Below are 20,108 nucleotides of genomic sequence, written 5' to 3'. Positions count from 1 at the left end.
TTTTCTCTGATAGCATCACTATACTGTGATAACTGCGCTTCGCTAATACAATAGAGACGCAGACTTAAATGGGAAAACACTAGTTTAACAGAAATGAGGTCAAGGCAATGCTATTGTGATAAAACATTGTGCAAAAGAAAAGAATTATAATTGTCAAGCAGGGAACTATTTGCTGTTACAGCAGACTCACTGCTGAGCAACAGAATGGGTCAGGAAGCCAGAAATTATACAAAAGAACTGTAAACTCTTTTAATGGGTCGAAAAAATTAGCAGAACACATTTTGTAAATTTATTTAATGTATACACCCCAAACATGGAGCAGTAGAACACATTTTACAAATGTGTTGGATTAAATAAAGCAACTTCAATTTACATCACGTAACCAATCACAAAGCAACAGAAAACATTATTCGGACTGATTTGTGTTAATCGGCTTGTGGAAGACCATCATTCTTCTGTACAGATCACTGGGGGGGGAGAGAGTTGTGCTTTAATAGTCAGGTCCTTCCTTCTTCAGTTTCTTGTAGTCTATGGTCTCAGAGTAAAACTGCAGTAAAAGAAAAGAATACATTAGGATAAAAACCTCAGAGGACGAGACAGGCATCCAGGGCCACATAACATGCACACAATTGGAAAATGGAACACAGAGATTATGAGTGCTGCTGAACACCAGAAGAAAAGCAGCCTCAAACATTCTAAACAAGGCAAGATTAGAAATCTGTCCATAGCAAATACTTGAACAGCTCTTAAGTCAATTCATACACAATTTAAACAGCAAAAAGGGGCAAATTAAACAGGTAACAGAATGAAAGTAGATGGGGACAGCCAGGCCCACCAAACCTACATATTCTAAAGCTTGGCTTACTACCCATATCGTTGACAATCTTCCAGGTTTTAGCTCTATACTTCTAAAGGACTGCATAGAGCAATGGGTCAGCCCACTTTAGCCATAGCCATATGCATAGGCTGCGCCCATATGCTGGGGAACCGCAGTACATGTTTTGATTGGGCTATGGTTGTGTGCACTTATTCACAAAAAAAAGTGCTTCTGCTACATGCAGCTGAAATTGGTTTATCTAACTGCCAGCAGTAGTATTTCTGTCTAGAGAGGGCTTACTAAAGCACATAGTATCAAGCTTACAATGGGAAGAAGCTTGAAAATTCAGTGACATGCAGAAGGCACTGCAATGCGGTTAACGCGTCTTATATAAGTTAGTGTTTATTTTTCTATGACAGCAGCACAGATCCCCTTCTCTTTCCATCATTAACTTTAGTCTTCAGAGTGCAGTTTTGTATTAGAGTACGTTTTGGATGCCCCCTGCTACTGTAACCTACATGCATTTTTACATCTACTTTGACAGCACAGCGGTCAGTGGGAGTTGGACTGAGTTGGTTATGGCAGCATGCCAATGACCAGTCCATAGGCTTGATCAGTTTATTATGAAATGTTAGGAAAAAAGGCAGTAGGGGTGATTGATTTATTGTGAAAAGCATATGTTAAAGACAATATGTATATATAGGTGGGTTATTATTCTATATTCAATCTACAAATGAGTAGGTTTTCTGTAACCGCAAGGATTACACTAGCAGGCAAGGGCTTTGGTGTTGGTTCCTTGTTAGGCCCTCTTAGTAAAGTATTTTGCTTAGCCAACTGTACATTTGTACACATTTTAAGTTTTGCCAGATGCCATAGAGTGTCTGGCATGATGAAAAGGTATGACAAATGGTGTAAACCCAACTTATTGGTTGTAAAAAGCAGGTCTAAAAGTAAATAGGCCTCCAACAGTGGATTGTTATCACACTGTTACAGGCAGTAAACAAGTATTTGGTACCTGTAATATCACAGATTCCCATAGTAGACAAGTCTTTTAGTGATTTTCACTGTAATTATTTATGTTAGGCACTATATTGTTTTTCAGACAAATTTTGGACAGATTTGATTTTATAACTATGCATGATGTTTGCCAGGTTATGCTCACTTCGATATGGATGTGTTTGTTATAGTGTTAAGCAATGTTAAAGGCAACAAGTATATCTGTTCACTGAGAAACGTTATATCAGCTTTCTTAGGAGTGATCTGTTGATAATGAAAAGTTATGACAAAGCAAGTAGGCCTGACTTATTGTGAAGAGCATGCGTTTAAGACAGTAGGCTTTTAAATGTGGATTGTTATTACATTGTGCTAAAGCCTGTAAGGCAGTTATTTTTTAAGGGCTGTGGAAAAATCATGATATTTGCTTTTGAGTAAGTATGCTAAATTTAAGGAAAAGTATGACCAATTACGTAAAAAACTAAATGTGTCATTTAGCACTATATTTTAGCATGAAATAAACCTTTCATACCAAGAAAGCAAGAACAAGCAGTGTGAACAGCTTAAAGTTCTGGTTGTTTGCAATGTTTTCACATTGTTGCCACGCTGTAATTTTGCCATGAACGGCAGTGCAATCAAAAAGTGGTATCATTTGACTGCATAACAAAGTTATGACAGCTGAATATAAAAAAAACATGGGATTGGAAGATTTACACTACGATAATATTTATTGGTGTCTAAAATACAGTTTATATTGTTTTTACAAATGTACTGTTTCCAAAAACATATTTATGATTTTATTAAGGTATATCCGATAGTTGCCTTGTGGGAAAAGCTTATGACCAACACAGTAGTAGGTCGGGGTCGTTTAAGGAGACAAGCCAATAAAAGGTCATAGGACTAATTGTTTATGATGAAAAGTTAGAATAAAGGTAGTAGGCTAGACATGGATTGTAAAAAGCATAATACATACATCCAGATATGTAAATATACATCCATATAGATACATATAGGGCTACAGAATGGTACCTATGATGAAAATCAAAGCCATCTGACTATCTTCGTAGGCCATTGCTGCCATCTTTGGCTTGCCAGATGGCCAGTTTTAAAAAGCAACCCCTTCCTTTCTTCCTAGATCATTTGAATGGATGGTCATATAGACAGAAGGGTTCAGGTCTAAAATGAAAGACCTGCATTAGTGTGCATGCCCATGTTGATAACTATAGAGAATCCACAAAAAACTGAGGGTGGTCACTACAGTGGTCGAGAGCACACAGTGTTTTTTAACCTCATGCGCGCTAGCGGAATTCCGCTCGCACGCTGAGATTTCGCAAAACGCATGTTACGTGACGAGCTGGGCTAGTCATCAGCGTGCGAGGAGGCTACGCCATGACGAGCCCAGCTCGTCATCAGCGTGGAAGGGGTTAAAATACCCCTCACACACCAAAAGGACCCTTGGTGTCATGCTTCATCATTGGGGTCTTCGCACCCCTCTACGGGATGCGGCGTGCTGCTAACCTGCGACTACTCGGGAGAGCTTTTTATTTTGGCTATGTATGGTGCATGTGGGGTATTGTGAGTATTGGTGAGTGGTGGGGTTCGAAGTGACTAAAGTGATGTTTAAAAAGGACCTGGCACGTGGGGTTTGACAAAAAAACTTTAAAGGTCCCCCGTGCTGGTACTGTTAACAGGGGTGATTGGTGAGGTAATTTGTATTTTAATGTACGTTACCTCGTGTGTGCGTCAACATGTTTCGGAGCAGAGCTCCTTCTTAAAGACAGAGTGCACAAATCCCCACCTTACTCACGTTTGTTACAAAAATCTGGTATTTACAGAAAAGTGAAAATTAAGTTTATAAAAGGCTTATATCCTTCAGAGCCGCATATGGGGCAGTCGGACGCAGGAAATCCCATGTAGCAGGTGCTAGTTAGCACTACAGACCCCCAACGTTCGGAGGCTCATGGTGCAAACCAAACTTTGGCAGCAAGTTCTCAATTGCAGAAACCTTAACATAGACAACTAGGCACATATAAGCCTTTTATAAAATTAATTTTCACTGTTCTGTAAATACCAGATTTTTGTAACAAACGTGAGTAAGGTGGGGATGTGTGCACCCCGTCCTGAAGGAGCTCTGCTCCAAAACATGTTGATGCACACACAAGGTAACATACATTAAAATACAAATTACCTCACAAATCACCCCTTTTAACAGTACCAGCAAGGTGGTCCATTAAAGTTGTCATACCCCACGAGCCAGGTCCTTTTTAAACATCACTTTAGTCACTTCGAACGCCACCACTCACCAATACTCACAGTACCCCACATAGCCAAAATAAAAAGTGCTCCAGTGTAGTCGCAGGTTAGCAGCCTGCCGCATCCTGTAGAGGGGTGCGAAGACCCCAATGATGAAGCAGGACACCAAGGGTCCTTTTGGTGTGTGAGGGATATTTAAAAAAAAAAACACTGTGCTCCCCACCACTGTAGGGACCACCCTCACATTTTTAGTGGATTCTCTAGGTTTATCTAAATCTGTATAGGGAGAACGAATCCACTCTCTCTGTCCCTTGTTATACTTGTCATGTTGATAACTAATCCCCTCCTCAACCACATAACATTGCACATCACACTTCTGCAGCAATTCAGTCAGCCTTTAGGTGCATAATTTATTTAGCAGCACTTCTGTTGCTTCCTCTTCAGTATATGCCCCTAGCTTAAGGGACTCACAGTAGGCAAAAAAACAAAGAAAATAAAATCTGGGCAACCTCCCCCCACACTTATTTCCAAGGTGAGGAGCAAACCTTAATCAGGAATTTTGATCTCTCCTCCCTCATACTAGCTATGTTTTGACAAACCTAACCTCCTCAAACTATAAACTCGCTGCCAACAAGATCCAAAATTAGGGGATTTCATTTTTCTGGTATCCTAATAAATCCAAGCATTGCACTGCACTCATGGATCAGGACAGACTTAATTCAGACCACAACCAGAGCAAATCAACCACTCAGTACTACCAGGGTTTAATCTACAACCATCATATCAAGTCTCTTTGCCAACAGTGTCATGGGACCTCATAGTGTACAAACAACGCCCAGTTTACTTGCCAGTGACACTGCCAGTGTTACTTTACAAGACTGCACTCTATTACAGGCTAGTGAAGCATAAGAAAAACCTGCAATCATACCTTGTACTGGTAGTTGGGGCTGTTTTTGCTCCAAGGTTCTGGGTTATTCTTCCTGTCCCAGCTGAAAATAAAAAATTGTAAAATATTAGTAGAAAATAGACCTTATTTTATATCACTTAGTGGTCACATACCTTCACTACTACCTCAGGTCAGGTTATTTTTTTTGCAGAATTTTTATATAGCGCAAACTTGACCCGTAACCGAATCGGGTATCAGATCGCTTTACATAGCAACAGTCACGTTACATGAAGACATTCATTTTTGTTCGGCACGGGGAGATTACTTTATTTGCCCAGATTCACAAGATGTTCAGCGTCGTTACTGAGACTCGAACCCAGTTCCCCAGGTCATAGGTCGAACGTCCTAGCCGTTTTCTTCAGTTACATCGTACCACACAAAGAGGACAAAGAAAAAAATATGCAAAAGGAAGGCACAAATTCATAGCATTTTATATGAAAACCGAGATCACACTTGAATCACTTTGTCAGTAGTCTGCTCTAAAAATAGTAAAGACTACATTTTGTCACAGCTTGGTTTAGACCAGTACTGACATAATCACCAAGTTTTTGCGAAATATCCAAGATTTATACATTCACCAACTCAACGCTAAACACACACATACACGTCAGAGCTATTGTCTTTCCCACTGCATGGTTCTCCTTCACTCTGCCTCACTTCAGCTTGCCATTCACTCTCTTGCACGGGTTCTCTTTGTCTCGCCTCCAATTTTTCAGTCTATTTACATTGTCTGATCCTTGCATTCAGTAGCTCTACCTCTGCATCTAACCCCTTTTCCTTCCGCTCTTTCACCACCTCTTTGTATCCTAATTTGTTGGATTAGTGTGTCTATGATCAGATTCTGAAGGTCTCATGTCCAAGTATACCTCATTTCCCTTTGTACTTCTCGCTCACTGTTTATGAACACTATGTCACGTTCTCTCTTGAACACAGAACAAAACAGAAATTCTGCAGCCGCCTCTCATATGCAGGATTCTAGAAATCACCATGTGTGACAAGAAGGCAACAACAACAAAAAAAGCCAGCCATCCAGGGAACTGTTAGCAAACGTAGATTCCACGAGCCAGGCATGAACTTAAGTAAAGGAACAGCTCAATCACTCTAGGCTTCTCGTGTGTCTTCTATTTTGCAATACACTTGGACACATCATAACGGTGTGCACACAGAAAAGGCACACAGTTGGCGACTGAAGGTAATCAGGGTGCAGAGAAGGCTTAATGTGATCAGTGAATGCTACCATGAGGAGGTAGCGGTCCACAGGGCAGGTATACAAGCAGCTGCTCAAACAAAGGTATTGTGAAGAAATGATACAGCCAAATAGCCAAAAACAAGGCTTAGCATGAGGGGAGTGGTGGGGTGGGTCCTAACAGCAAAGGGGTTCAGAAAAAGCAGATTCAGCAGAGAACGGATCATTGCCAATCGTGTGCACATGCCTGATGAAGATAGGGTGTGAGAAAGTATCAAATGCTGCAGAAAGGTCTAGGAGAATAAAGATGCCATGTCTTCCTCTGTCCACGATCATGCATATGCCATCTACAGCAGCAATAAGTGCTTTTTTGGTACTGTTGTTGGGCCTGAATCCAGACTGCCCGGCATCAAGGAGAAGGTGGTTGGTGAAGGGGTCAGTTGGCCTCTGTTGATTAGTTTCTCTCAACACCTTTGCCAGATATGGGAGGATAGAGATGGATCTGTAGCTGGAAAACAGGGCTGGATCAGCAGCCAGTGACATGTTTCCAGATATCCGGGAATGTGGCCGAGTCCATGGAGGCATTGAAGATTATTATTAGTGCTTTTTTTTTTAAGGAGTGACGGATCAAGGGTAAGGATGAACATTTGAAAAGGAGACCTCAGAAGGATGTGTTCATGGCAGTAGCGATTTAGACTGGTGACAGCAGGCCACGAGCTCAGGGTTCGTTCACTAGCCGCAATGGGAATTTGAGTTACAACCGTAACTGGGTATATTAGGGTCGAAGTTGATGTATATGGAGCTTTTTGTTTTACAGAAGAACTGCAAGAGGTTGTTACAAAGGTCTTGGAGGTGATGTTACTGTAGTCCGCAGGAGGCGGCGTGAAATCTTTGATGGTGAAAATGTCCTTGCTGCTGTTAGTGCTAGCACTGAAGCGATGTGCAAGATCTTTGTGCTTTATGTTCTGTATCTTAGGGCCGATTTAAAGAGGTCTTTATCTGAAATGTCTCGACTGGTTTTCCATTTGTGCGCCAGTTGCTTGCAATGACATTTAGGCAGCCTAACTTCCTCTGTAAACTAGCTGGCCTGTGGTCGGGCTCTTGCCTTTAGGCTGTGCTTGAGGAGGCCATGGTGTCAGCACATGTGGTGATCCAGTTAGTGAGGTTTTTGATGGCTTTCAGCAGGTCGCAGGCATGTTCTGGATAATGCTTGGAGAGCACGGAAGCCCATCCCTCTGCTGAGATGCTTTTCCAGTAATGGCAGGATGGTTCCTGTGGTGGTACGTCTGTGATGGTGCTGGATGGGTATACTGAAACTGAAGAAGGCATGGTCTGCACAGGTTATAGTTGCTGACTTGTCAACTGTGATGTTGCAGATGGAGGAGAAAACTGAGTCAAACAGGTTTCCGTTGGTGTGGGAGGGTTTGGTCATGCTGGGTGAGGCAGGGTTTACGGGGTTTTCTAGAAGGGCTGTGGAGGTTGGCTCGCTGCAGTCACCTAGGTGGAAGTTAAGGTCTAGGATTACAGTGCTTGCTTTGATCAGGAAGGTTTTGGCGAAGTTCATGATGTCCACCTAGGGAGACATTTTCTGTGACGTGTATCTTGAACGTGAGGGGCCCCATGTAGCTGGTGGGGGTGTCTGTATAAGAGGAGCCGCTGATGGTATCTTTGAATATGATGGTGACTCCACCTGCAGGCTTGTGCCTAATGATCTTGTCGCCAGCGGGATGCCGGTAGTGATGCACAGTGCATAGCTAGGGATTAGCAAGGTTTCTGTGAGAAAGAGGTGGTTCGAAGCGTGGTTGTGCAGTAGGTCTTATATTTCCGTGGAATGTTTAGGGGGTGAGCGGGTGTGGTGGAGAAGGCATGCGGGTGTGGACTTTGGTGTGTGGTCGCATGTGAGTGGGGTGCTGGTGCATGCGTGGGAGTGTAGGAGAGAGAACATGAGAACTTGAAGGCGGTGCAAGTTATCGCTCAATACATGCTCTGCTCTGCTGTGCAGTATGGCAGCAGTGCAGCCAGCAGCAGCTGATAAGAGCATGAGGAGCACAGCAGTGTTTCGGTGGGTAGGCAAGAACCAAGGTTCCTGGCATTGGGCCCAGACCATCTAGCCCTTGACGGGGCGGCACCGTGTACACAGGGCAAGTCATAAATGGGACAAGGCATACAATAAGTGGCCTCTTCTATAGACTCTGCCAGAGCTTTAAAGTACAGAACTTTATACTGCTAGGTTTTATTTATTCCACCGGACTTTAACAGGAACTGGGAGCAGGGCTTCACAAATATGTGCCCTAGCCCTGATCCGGAACGCGTGCAGAGGGCTGCTCATTCCACATAGATTCAGTCCTAGTATCTCTGAAGAGTATAGGAGTATCTCTGAAGTGTTTGAGATACTATTCAGAAATGATGACCCCCTGCTACTGCAGCACCAGGCTTCCCTCAATGCCTTAAATGTTAGAAGAAGGCCACCAATGCCCCTATGGTACAACCAGCAAATAGTTTACGGGCTTCCATCTGTGAAAAGGACTATAAGTGCCCGGGTCCCCTAAAATAAGTCAAGTGGAGCCAACCCGCACAAAATAACCTCTTGAAATCAGGTGATTCCACACATAAGCCCGATAACTTAGTCTTTTGAACTGTTACCACCTGTATTAAGTTTAAACACTTGTTCCCTGCCTTTGCCTGCGCTTGTTACCTACCTCTGTGCCCGTTCCCTCGCCGATACCGCTCCTCATAGCTGCGGCCCCTGCCCCCTCCGCTCTGTGCCCGCTCGCATTTGGCCTGTGACAGCTGTTTTTTGTATTGCTTTGTGACTGTATTTGCCTTGTGCCACTTGTTCCCTGCCTTTGCCAGTGCGCGTTTCCTCCCTCCGTGCCCGTTCCCTCGCCGATCCCGCTGCCTGCCGCTGCGTCCCCACCCCCATTGCTCTGTGCCCGCTCGCATTTTGCCTGTGACCGCTGTTTTTTGTATTGCTTTGTGACTGTATTTGCCTTGTGCCACTTGTTCCCTGACTTTGTCTGTGCTTGTTACCGCCCTCTGTGCCCATTACCTCGCCAATCCCGCTCCCCGTCGCTGCGTCCCCACCCCCCCGGTCCACTCCCCCACCCAGCTGCTCCTCCCTCCCACCTCCCCTTCTTATGGCAGCCGCACGCATAAGACGCACCAAAGGCAAGCCCGTCAGCGCCAGTCTGAGCCTGGACCACGCCCAGCGCCAGAACCCCTGGCCCCCGGAGACACCTCTGCACGACGACGCCAGCACCCTCCACGCACTCAACCCCGGACGAGAACACGCATGCTACCGGGCCACACCGAAGCGCACCCTTCACCTGGCGGATCTGCAGCTTCACCAGCATCCAGCCCGCCAAACCGTCAAGCAAAGATCCCAACCACCTCCAATGCAGCCTCCTCAACACCCGCTCCGCTCGCATACACGCCATCGAACTCTGGGACCTCCTCGACTCAACCACCCCAGACGTCTCCTTCCTGACGGAGACCTGGCTGAACACCACCTCAGCACCAGACATCGCCATAGCCATCCCAGAAGGCTACAAGATGTCCCACAGAGACCGCACCAACAGAATGGGAGGGGGTATTGCCATCGTCCACAAGACCACCATCAGAGTCTCGACCAACAACGACGACACCCTCAACACCGCCGAGCACCTGCACTTCCAGATATACACCGACCCAACACCACCCTCAGAGGAACCCTTGTCTACAGACTACCCCGACCGCAGTTCAGCGACTCCATCGCGGACCTTATCAGCACCCACGCCTCTACGGAATACATCCTCCTCGGGAACCTGAACTTCCACCTCGAGGACAACAACGATGCCAACACCCTAAATCGACAACCTCGGACTCAGACAGCTCATAACACCCACCCACGCCGCTGGACACACGCTTGATCCCATCTTCTCCGTAAGTACCCACGTCTCCTTCAACCACACCACCGAACCCCACTGGACCTACCACAGATGCATCCACCTTCAGGAAACCCACCACCGCACCCAAAAGATGCCACGTCGCTACTGGGGCAAGGTCACTGAAGACCAACTGACCACCACCCTTGCCCTGAGACCACCCCCTCACCCCACCAACCCCCTCAACCTCAACCAGTGGATCAACGACTGCGTCGACACCCTCGCTCCACTCAGGACCCCTGCTGCCAACCACTCCAGCAAAAAAGCTACATGGTTCACCAAAGACCTCCAAGCGCACCTGTCGGAAACTGGAGAAGAACTGGCTCCGCGAACGAAAACCAAAACAGCTATACGGCCCACAAGATCACCACCCGTAGACACCACCAACTCATCAGGACCGCCAAGAAAACCGCTTTCAAGGACCAACTGGACAACGCACACAACAGCAAAGAACTCCAGCATCGTGAAAGAACTCTCCAACTCCAGCGACATTCCCCCTTCTCAAGGCCTGTGCGACTCGCTGGCCGCCACCTTCCACCGCAAGATCGCCGACATCCACATTAGCTGAACGCCACAACACACACATCCACCGCCGAGTCCACCACCCCTGCGACCAACATCCGCCTGGTCCAACGTTGGCGACGAAGACACCATCAAGACCATGAACTCTATCCACTCCGGATCCCCGTCTACCCATGCCCACACCACGTCTTCAAAAGCCAGTACAGCCAACCCCCAACCCCCAACCCCCACCACCTCTGGAAAACGATCAACATCTCCTTCGAGACAGCAACCGTCCTGGAAAGCTGGAAGCATGCAGAGATAAACTCCTTACTGAAGAAACACAAGGCGGACCCCACAGAGCTCAAGAATTTCCGGCCCATCTCCCTGCTCCCGTTTCCGGCGAAAGTCACAGAGAAAATAGTCAGACAACTGACCGGATACCTCGAAGACAACATCCTGGACACATCCCAATCCGGCTTCCGCAGAAACCACAGCACCGAAACCGCCCTCATCGCCGCCACCGACAACATCAGGACCCTGATGGACAAAGGAGAAACAGCCACCCTCATCCTTCTGGACCTTTCAGACGCCTTCCACACGATCTGCCACCTCACCCTAACAGCACGCCTCCGCGACACCGGAAACCAAGAGGAGGCCCTGGCCTGGACCACATCCTTCCTCTCCGGCATAACCCAGAGCATCCGCCTCCCACTATTCCGCTCAAAGACCACCAAGATAATCTGCGGCGTACCTCAAGGACCCTCTCTCAGCCAAACGCGGTTTAATATCTACATGGCCCAACTCGCCCATCAGCACATCCTTAACATCTCCTACACAGACACCCAGCTGATTATCTCCCTCACCGAAGACTCTCTCACTGCCAAAGCCAACCTCCACAGGGGAATGAAGGCCATCGCCGAATGGATGAAGGACAGCAGGCTGAAGCTGAATTTTGACAAGACAGAGGTCCTCAACCTCTGCTCAAACCCCTCAGCCTGGGACGACTCCTGGTGGCCTGCCTCGCTGCGAACAGCCCCAAAACCCCCCAACCACGCATGCAACCTGGGGGTCATCCTCGATCCACCCTCTCCATGACCAAGCAGGTCAACGCCGTCTCCACATCCTGCTTCAACACCCTCCGAATGCTCTGCAGGATCTTCAAGTGGATCCCCTCCGAAATGAGAAAAACAGTCACCCAGGCCCTTGTCACCAGCAGGCTGGACTAGGAAACGCCCTCTACGCAGGAACAACCACCAAGCTCCTGAGACGGCTGCAAAGCATCCAGAACGCCTCGGCACGACTTGTCTTCGACATCCCCCGATGCAGCCACATCACTCCACGAGACACTACACTAGCTCCCCATCAACAAGAGAATAAGCTTTAAACTCCTCATCCACGCACACAAAGCCCTACACAACACCGGACCAGCATACCTCAACCGTCAACGGACGACTCCGCTTCTACACACCCACCCTCTGCTCAGCCAGCCTCGCCCTCACCACAGACTCGCGCATCCAGAAAAGGACCTCCGGCGGCAGATCCTTCTCCGATCTCGCCGCCAAAACCTGGAACACCCTCCCCACCAACCTACGACAGACCCAAGACCTGCTAACCTTCAGAAGACTTCAAGACCTGGCTCTTTGATCAGTAGCAGCCGCCCCCTCCCCCCCGCGGATCAGCGAAAGGACAATAATCCAACCCACACCTGTATAGATGTCTAGGACTGTATGGCAGGGGGAAAAAACCTCCGAAAATAAGAAGTCAAAGTACAGATCTCAGTCCCATTGACATGCTGTGGCGGGACCTACCGGTTCTGTGCATAAACAAATGCTCTCAAACAAACATTAAGGAGTTTTATAGAGAGGAGTAGCACATAACTTCTCCCTGGCTGAGGGACTGATTAATTGTAAATAAGATGTTAAAGTCAAGATACTGCTGCTAATTTGGGATCCACGTGGTACTTAATCGCTGGTTAAACGTTTTCCTGGGGATTAGTAACTGTTGGATACTTTGTTGTTTCATAAATGGTCACAAAATGAAATCTAGGATTAGGTTAAATTTTCTATGGTTGGGACTTGGCGACCACTAGATGAATGGCATGTAAGTATTTGTATGTTAAACCATAGACTTGTTTCTATTCCACAGCATTGTAGTTAATTTTCAGCCAAGAAATAAGCATACAGGGATAGAATTCAGTAATGCATGTGTGTGATTATGACTTGCTATGGTCTTATTTAGGCTACAATAATATTTATCTTCAGGAAGGAGCTCGCCATCCCAAGATAATGGACTGGGATCAGAGGTTCAGGTCAACTCTTGTTAAGTTATATATTATGTAATTGGTCTTCAAAGTCAAGGTGGTCTAGTTTACCAAGATCAACATGTGAAAAAGCTCAATTACAAGATTGTGCCTAGAGGTAGATGGAAAAAAAACACTTACGAGACGTCGGGGCTTTTCATCGTCACACGAAGGGCATACATAATTGAACCAACAGCTCCGAGTCCAACAAAGGCAAACAGAGGGATCAACTAGAATAAAAGAGGAAAAGTCAGCATCAGGCAACGTAATAAACACCAACTCCTTAAATAAACGTGGTTGCATCCATTACATGGTAAGCCCTATCCATGTTAAAATCTGGCCCTTAAACAATGCATCCTGCGTGTCTACTCCTGAATGTAAACAATCTAAGGAAAACTTACAACTGGATCAGTGATTAACACACTGCTGCCAGTCCTATATTCAGAGGTTATCAGGGCAAAAAGTAGGTACTGTGTTATTACTGGCATGCGTTCTAGGAATTTGAAATGTAGAGTGTGTGAGAGACAATTGAGAGGAAAAATGGTGTTCAGTCTTATCCATGAAGAATAAAGCTAAAGATAATTTACAAGTGGCGTTTTAATTTCGAAATTCAAAGTGAATGAATAAATGAAATGAGATTTGTCTACGCGCTACTATGCCCAGTGAGCGTCAAGGCGCCTAACTCAAAAATTAGCTGCGGGCAAACAGAGACACGAGTAACAGTACTGTTGATGAGCTGCTCAAACCTACACTAATTAATCCTCATCTTCATGTGAATCTAGAGATAGTGGAGGCTACACAGCGGCAGTTGGGGTAGAACAATTTAACTCTACCGCCCAGGAATCTAGTGCTACACTCTGGAGAGCATTCAACGACTATCGATACCAGTGAGAGATTCCAGGTACTGTGATCTTTTTGGACCTTTTGACAATTAACGATGATTATAGAGCGAGTTAGCAGACGCAACAAAACATGCGAGCCGCCATTATAACTCAGGCTGACCGCACAAGCGCCCTCATGGTCAAACTGAGATACAGAAGCTCCTCTTGGTGCGCACCTGCCTGGATCAGTTACTCTGCTCATGGTACTTTTAGTAGTACAGGAGCTCTCACCCTCTCAGAACGAGAGCAATCTCAGAATCAAGCAGTGAGCACTCCAATCTATATGCACCCGCTGCATTCATCATGTGGTGAGAATGCAATCTGTCAAATATTGGTTCTTCTGGTTGAATTTGCAGTAGTGAAAGTCAAAGTTCCTAATAGGCCCCTCACTGGATACATTGCCTACATTCTTCCGAATTTGATCATGGAAACAGTTGGGATAATGTGCTATTATTGGCCTGCTTATCTTTATATTGTGTATTCCAGGTTCGGCTTATTTTCAGGTAGATGTCATGTTAACTTTAGAAAATCCCAAGAACCAGCAGTACCATTGTAAGCATAATTTAAATGGCGAGATCTTACTTTATTAACCATGGCTGCGCTAAACTTAGTCTTTCTTCCTCAACCTTTTATGGTATAGGAGAGTGAACTTCATTAAAAGGGTTGGGGGGAGGGGAAGAATGAAAGGAGTATTTTGTCAATTACATTTCTACTTTTGACAGTGATGATTTTACCCCCGACAGGAAAAAAAAAAATAGATTGCATTGTTTGGGTCCAGGAATTCTAAAGGTGTACAACCGCATGGGAACGAAACCCCAATCAGGGGGTGAAGGAGATGTGTTAATGCAGGCACTAGAAGACCTTGATGCATAATACTCATCAACTGGGTGTGGCACTTGACCGCTATAACTTTCATCACACGAAAGTAAGTTCAATGGAGAAAATTGAGGATTTTGTATCTATGTTAAACAAATTAGATATTACATGTAGATTTGGTTCACTAAACTATGAACTGATTAGTGATCATGCATTGCCACAATTCATGGTTGCAAAATAGGTTATGGATTCATGGGGGGTCAAATTTCAAGAGGACAAATCCATAGTAAGCAAGGCAGAATACGTGTCACGATGTGCGAAATCGATCATTTCTTAAGGAAAGGACAATACAGGCGAAGCCGTTAAAGTAGTTTAAAAGAAATCCAATGCCAAAGTGGAAATAGCGGCTGGAAAAACTAATATCTTCGAGAAATATTATCAGAACGAGAGGATGGAAGACCTCAAGGGAAGAGGTTATTGTTGTGGTAGTTCTGGACATATTTCCCATGATAAGAAATGCCCATCAGTTAACTAAAAATGCTCAGAGTGTGTGGTTACAGGGCATTTTCCTATTGCGCCGCAATACAATTCAGATTTGCCATACACTATCATCAACAAGAATGTGTGGGCTGAATGTTTCATTCCAAAGATTGGATGAGACTTAATGAAAACCGACATTATCCACAAAGTTTCACCATTGAACCTATTGCCTTATTGGGGTTTCAGAGATTGGAATTTGAATTTAAAAACAAGTTAGCAGAATGCAAAACGTATGTAGCAGAAAGTGGTTCATCAATGGTAGGGTGTGGGATCAAGGGGAGTTGGGTATTCTACTTGAAGCGAATAGCCATGAGCCTGTTTTATTTGTTAACTGCAAGATGCTGGAAGGAAGGATTTTTACTTATTTACAAAAACTTTCAATTACCCTGTTGTTCATGGGAATACTTACAGAAATCCATGAGACTTGGGGACAGAATGTAGCCTTCCGGCTAGAGCGATCTACCTCGAAACTGGGGAACCGGATTAGAGTCTCGGCAATGATGCTCAACATCCTGTGATTCTAGGCAAATCACTTAATCTCCCCGCGCATAACAAAAAATGAATGTGTCTTAGTGCAACTAATCTGATGCTCATGTAAAGCGCTCCGATACCCCATATCTTCGGGTCTAGTTTGTGCTTTATAAAATTCTTTTTATTATAAAAAAAAGCTTTAGGATATAGCCAAACCCTGTGTTCGCAAAGTGAGGAACATACCCTTAAGCAGAAGGGAATAAGTAATAGAAAAGGTTGGTAAATTGGTATAATTGAGCAGATTGAATGCACCTCTGGTGGTGGCGCACAAAGCAAATGGGGGTGTCCGATTATGTGTGGATTTAAGAGACCTTAAAAACATTTTTTGTAGATCAATTTCCAGTTCCCCATATTCTTTAGTTATCTGTTACCAAGTGTATAAAGAGGTTTTCCACTACAGATCTGAAATCTGCATAACAGGTAGTATTGAATCAGGAAAGCAGACATTGGACAGCATTTATAACTCATATTGGTTACCACCACTTTAGGAGAGTGCGGATTGGACTAGCATTGGGGCAGCAATTCTTAATGTATACGCTGCTCAAAGACAGTGAGTAACCTTCTCCCAAGAGGACATCCTAGTCATGAGTCAGAATAAGGTTGAACATGATGAAGAATTTAAGTTAGTCTAGAGTGTACTTTGTGAGTATGAATTGACAGCTGAGGTAACTAAATGCAAGGTTACATGGTTAGGTGACATACCTAGACATGAAATCAGTTCCAATGAAATAAACCCGAACAATGAGTAGGTTGAGGCAATACAGTTTGTTCTGTCTCCCCAAAACAAAGATGAGGTAAGAGCTTTTTCTGGATTAGCAGATTGTAAATGTGTTCATAACCCCCCCCCCTCCCCCCCCAACATTTTATCAAACAGGCAGTTATTAAAAAAGAAAGCAAATTTGTATGGTCAGATGAGTGTCAGGAAGATTTGATGAGAACAAAATAAATATTTGTGAAGCCCCTGTGTTGCAGGGATTTGGACCCAAGAGTAAAAGTCTGCACTATGGATCCAAGTGAAAAGGTTTTGGGGCTGTTTTATCCCAGACAGTTGGCTACAGTAAAGAACATGTAATTGCCTTTGCTTCTCGAGCTTTAACACCAGTGGAAGAGAAGTACTCTGTCATTGGGGGTGAAATGCCAGGATGTATGTTAGGACTTAGGCATTTCAGAATTTGTGCAGGGTAATAAAGTATTATGTGACGCGACACGTGCTCTGCTGAATGTTTCACCACAAGTCTCAAGATGGTCTATACCATTGGTACTCTCAAACTTTCACTCTGGGGCCAATTTTACAGTGTGGTTTGTGGCAGAGGGCCGCACAGGTGGGGGGCAGGGTCAGTGGAGGAGGAAGGGCTAGAGCACAAAAAAAATTGTGACCATGAGGTTGAATACAGGCCCATGCAGCGGACGCTTTCATCCCTGAGTCAATACACCCGGCATACACACCTCTCTCTGTTCCCCTCTCCCTCTCCCCTTTACGCCTCCCTTTCCCTGTACACCTCCCTCCCCCCTGCCCATTCCCTGTCCCTCTCCCCTTGTCCCCTCCCTCATTCACCCTGCCCCCCCTCCCATTCGCCCCTCCCTCTCTCCCTGTCCCCCTCCCTCCCTCCTTCGGCCTGACTGTGCCTCGGGCAGTGCACACCCGTCTACACGTCCCCATCACCAGCCCAGATAAAGCCCCCCCACCCCCCCGGCTCCCTGTGTAATATAAAAGCCAGCTCGTTTTCTCTCTGAATTTGTTTGTGTCCTACCACTGGGCCTGGGGTCACATCTGTCACTGGCTTTAATTCGGATTCTCACCCACAAGATGTCAGATCAAAGCCCCCTTTGGCGCCAGTCACCCGTCCGTGTAGGTATGCATGCATCAATTATATATAGCGTCAACCTGGCGGCGAGCATTTGTGCGCTGTGCTGCTAGAGCAGAGACCAGGCCTGAGCTCGCTGGCCTTGGCTCAACCCTCTGACTACAGGCTGGCGGGAAACATCACAGGTTCTTAACGCACACCTCACCCGGCTCTCACACCCTGCTGTCCTGTCACCTCACCCCACGTGTGTAGCAGTCCGGGCTGAGACCGCTTCCATGGCACAGCCACAACCGAGTACTAAACAGGTCTTAAAAGATCATTTACTTGTTAATGATGCTTTATTGTATTTTACCTCTTCTTAGCGCCCCTGCATCTCCACTCTATTGATGGAATCGCCTGGCCACCATAGAGCAGAGTCTCTCGGAGTCTGCACTGCTGTAACCGGTGGTGTTTGCCAACACATCCCCCCCTCCCCCCCACCCCCCTCAAAAACAATAACAGGTACGATGTCTGTAAGGTCCGCAGGCCACCAAGGAAGGCTTGCCGGGCCGTGGTCTATACAATTGCTAGATTATGTGTACAATGTCAAGTATGTTCCAGGTATTCACAAAATTGCAGATTTTAGTAGGATACCTTTACACAATTGTGGAAATGCCAAAACTGAACGGGATGACTGCCTGGGTGCATCTCTGGTTTGTAAGGAGTTACAAAGAATGTCCTTAGAAGCGAGGAAGACAGTTAGCACAGGATGCCTTATTGACTAAAGAAAGTATGTAGTGGTAGGTTGGCTATAAAAGAGGAATCTGGAGAAAGATGTAATCATGTTTTAGGAAATAAGGAATCAGTTATCGGTGGAAATTGAATTTGTCTTGAGAAGTGGGCGGCTCGTTCCAACAATCAAATTAAGAGGCAAGATTGTGACTGTCGTGAAAGACCTTTTTGTGTTGTAAAAACTAAGAGGAGAACAAAGCAGTTATATTGGTGGACAAGATGGGATAAGAAGATTGAGGTAGTGTGGAATGGTGAGAAATGTATTAATTCGGATAAAAGATTGATAATGTTCAAGCCTTTACCTCCCATTGAAGCCCCACAAATGCCTTAGGGAAGTACTGGGATTGAGATCTTTAGTAGTAAAGAATAATGATCAGTGTAACAGTTTGCTGGTGTTCGTAGCATAAAAAGATATTAAGTGTTTAAAGTCATGTGTTTTAGTTTGAAAAACGTTTCACTTCACAATCAAACGTTTTCATTTACTGTGATTAAGAGTTCATATTCATACAGGTAAACCGAAATGATGTATGTACATCGTTGCTATTATATAAGACTATCCTGAGCGTTTGGTAGTTGGGGTGAAGTGTCAAGGACAAATCCACTGTGGCCTAAGTGAGACTTTCAGCAAGGATGTTACATGTTTGTCTTGAATGTCAGCATAGTTCCAAACAAAAGCAACACGGACTTTCCTTTCCAGCACTGCGACCACATTTAGGAAATACCCAACCAATAAATGCAACTCCTAAATATTGCTGGAAAATTCACCCAATACCATGTTTTGTAAAGCATAAAAAAGTAACCCATTTTCCACTGTACCACAAAAATGGGTTTGGGGCAGAGAGTTAGGCGGATTAACAAGCACATGGGTGCACTGGGAGAAGCTGGTCATTTTTTGGGGGGCATCGGTCAGCCGAAATAGTACGAGACGATACCCGAAATAGAACTAAAGCTTATTCTAACTTTACAAGGTGTTTTGTAAGGCATCAGATGCGGATGTTTGCGATTGTAAATTACATGTGTCAGTGATTGAGGCTTGCCTGCAGCGGTTGCGTGTCAGGACTTCCTCGAGTAATAGAGCTGACAGGGGTACACTCGTTAATAGGATCCCGTGGGAAAACTGCCGATTTGGCTGCACGCTAGTGAAATTACGTTGAAGTGTACTACAACTAACATCAGAGAGCTTGCGGACGTATTTCTGGAGATTACATTACAAATACATGAGTGAATGGCTTTACGAAAGTCTATTTGCACTTCTTGAGTAACGTTTTTTTCTCTAGGTCAACGCTCTTAATACAAATGAACTCTCAAACCGCACCACACCTATTCGGTATAAAGCAGCGATCGTCGTTACTGAGGCAGTTTCCCTTTCCGTTCGCTCCTTTTGCTACAACGCCCGTGTCTCCCTCCACCCCTGTGCCCGTTCACTCACGCTCGGATGCTTCTTAGCATGGATCAGCATGGTACGAAACATGGTGGAGGCTGTCGGGTCTACCCGCGTCCTTCCCAGTCGATACTAAGACCTGCCAAGACCTCAGCGCCCTACCAATGTCACCCACGCCGGAAGAGCACGTACCTCATGCATCACGAATCGGAAGTCCGTCACTCGCGCAGACCCCGCCCTCCAGCGCCCACCCTGAACGTACGACAAAGTGGCATCCATTTGTGAATAGAAACCCTACCCGTGAGAATAGCGAAAGGGACCGATGTGCAACTGAAAAAGTAGCTCAAAGGAAAAACTCAAATTGTGATTATGGTTGGCAATGTCGAAACATTCAAAGTGACTTGTGGATGTAAATATATAGTTGAACTTAGAGTAAACGATGTTACTAAATTGGCGGTTTTC

The 20,108-nt window shown here is 45.4% G+C and overlaps 1 protein-coding gene across 1 annotated transcript; it reads right to left on the bottom strand.

The window, feature by feature from the left end:
* Positions 1-224: 224 nt before the first annotated feature.
* LOC147701404 (cytochrome c oxidase subunit FA4-like) lies at positions 225-19,837 on the bottom strand. Its single transcript, XM_086930083.1, has 4 exons — positions 19,695-19,837; positions 13,063-13,151; positions 4,992-5,052; positions 225-547 (listed from the first exon to the last, which is right to left on the bottom strand). The coding sequence occupies exons 1-4, from the start codon at positions 19,734-19,736 to the stop codon at positions 491-493; spliced, it is 249 nt and encodes an 82-aa protein (XP_086786209.1). The 5' UTR covers positions 19,737-19,837; the 3' UTR covers positions 225-490.
* Between the last annotated feature and the right edge of the window lie 271 nt (positions 19,838-20,108).

Source organism: Lissotriton vulgaris, chromosome 7 (assembly GCF_964263255.1).
Source record: "Lissotriton vulgaris chromosome 7, aLisVul1.2, whole genome shotgun sequence".
Classification (NCBI taxonomy): domain Eukaryota; kingdom Metazoa; phylum Chordata; class Amphibia; order Caudata; family Salamandridae; genus Lissotriton; species Lissotriton vulgaris.
Note: the sequence above shows the minus strand (reverse complement) of the source record. Positions and strands in the feature narration are given on the sequence as shown.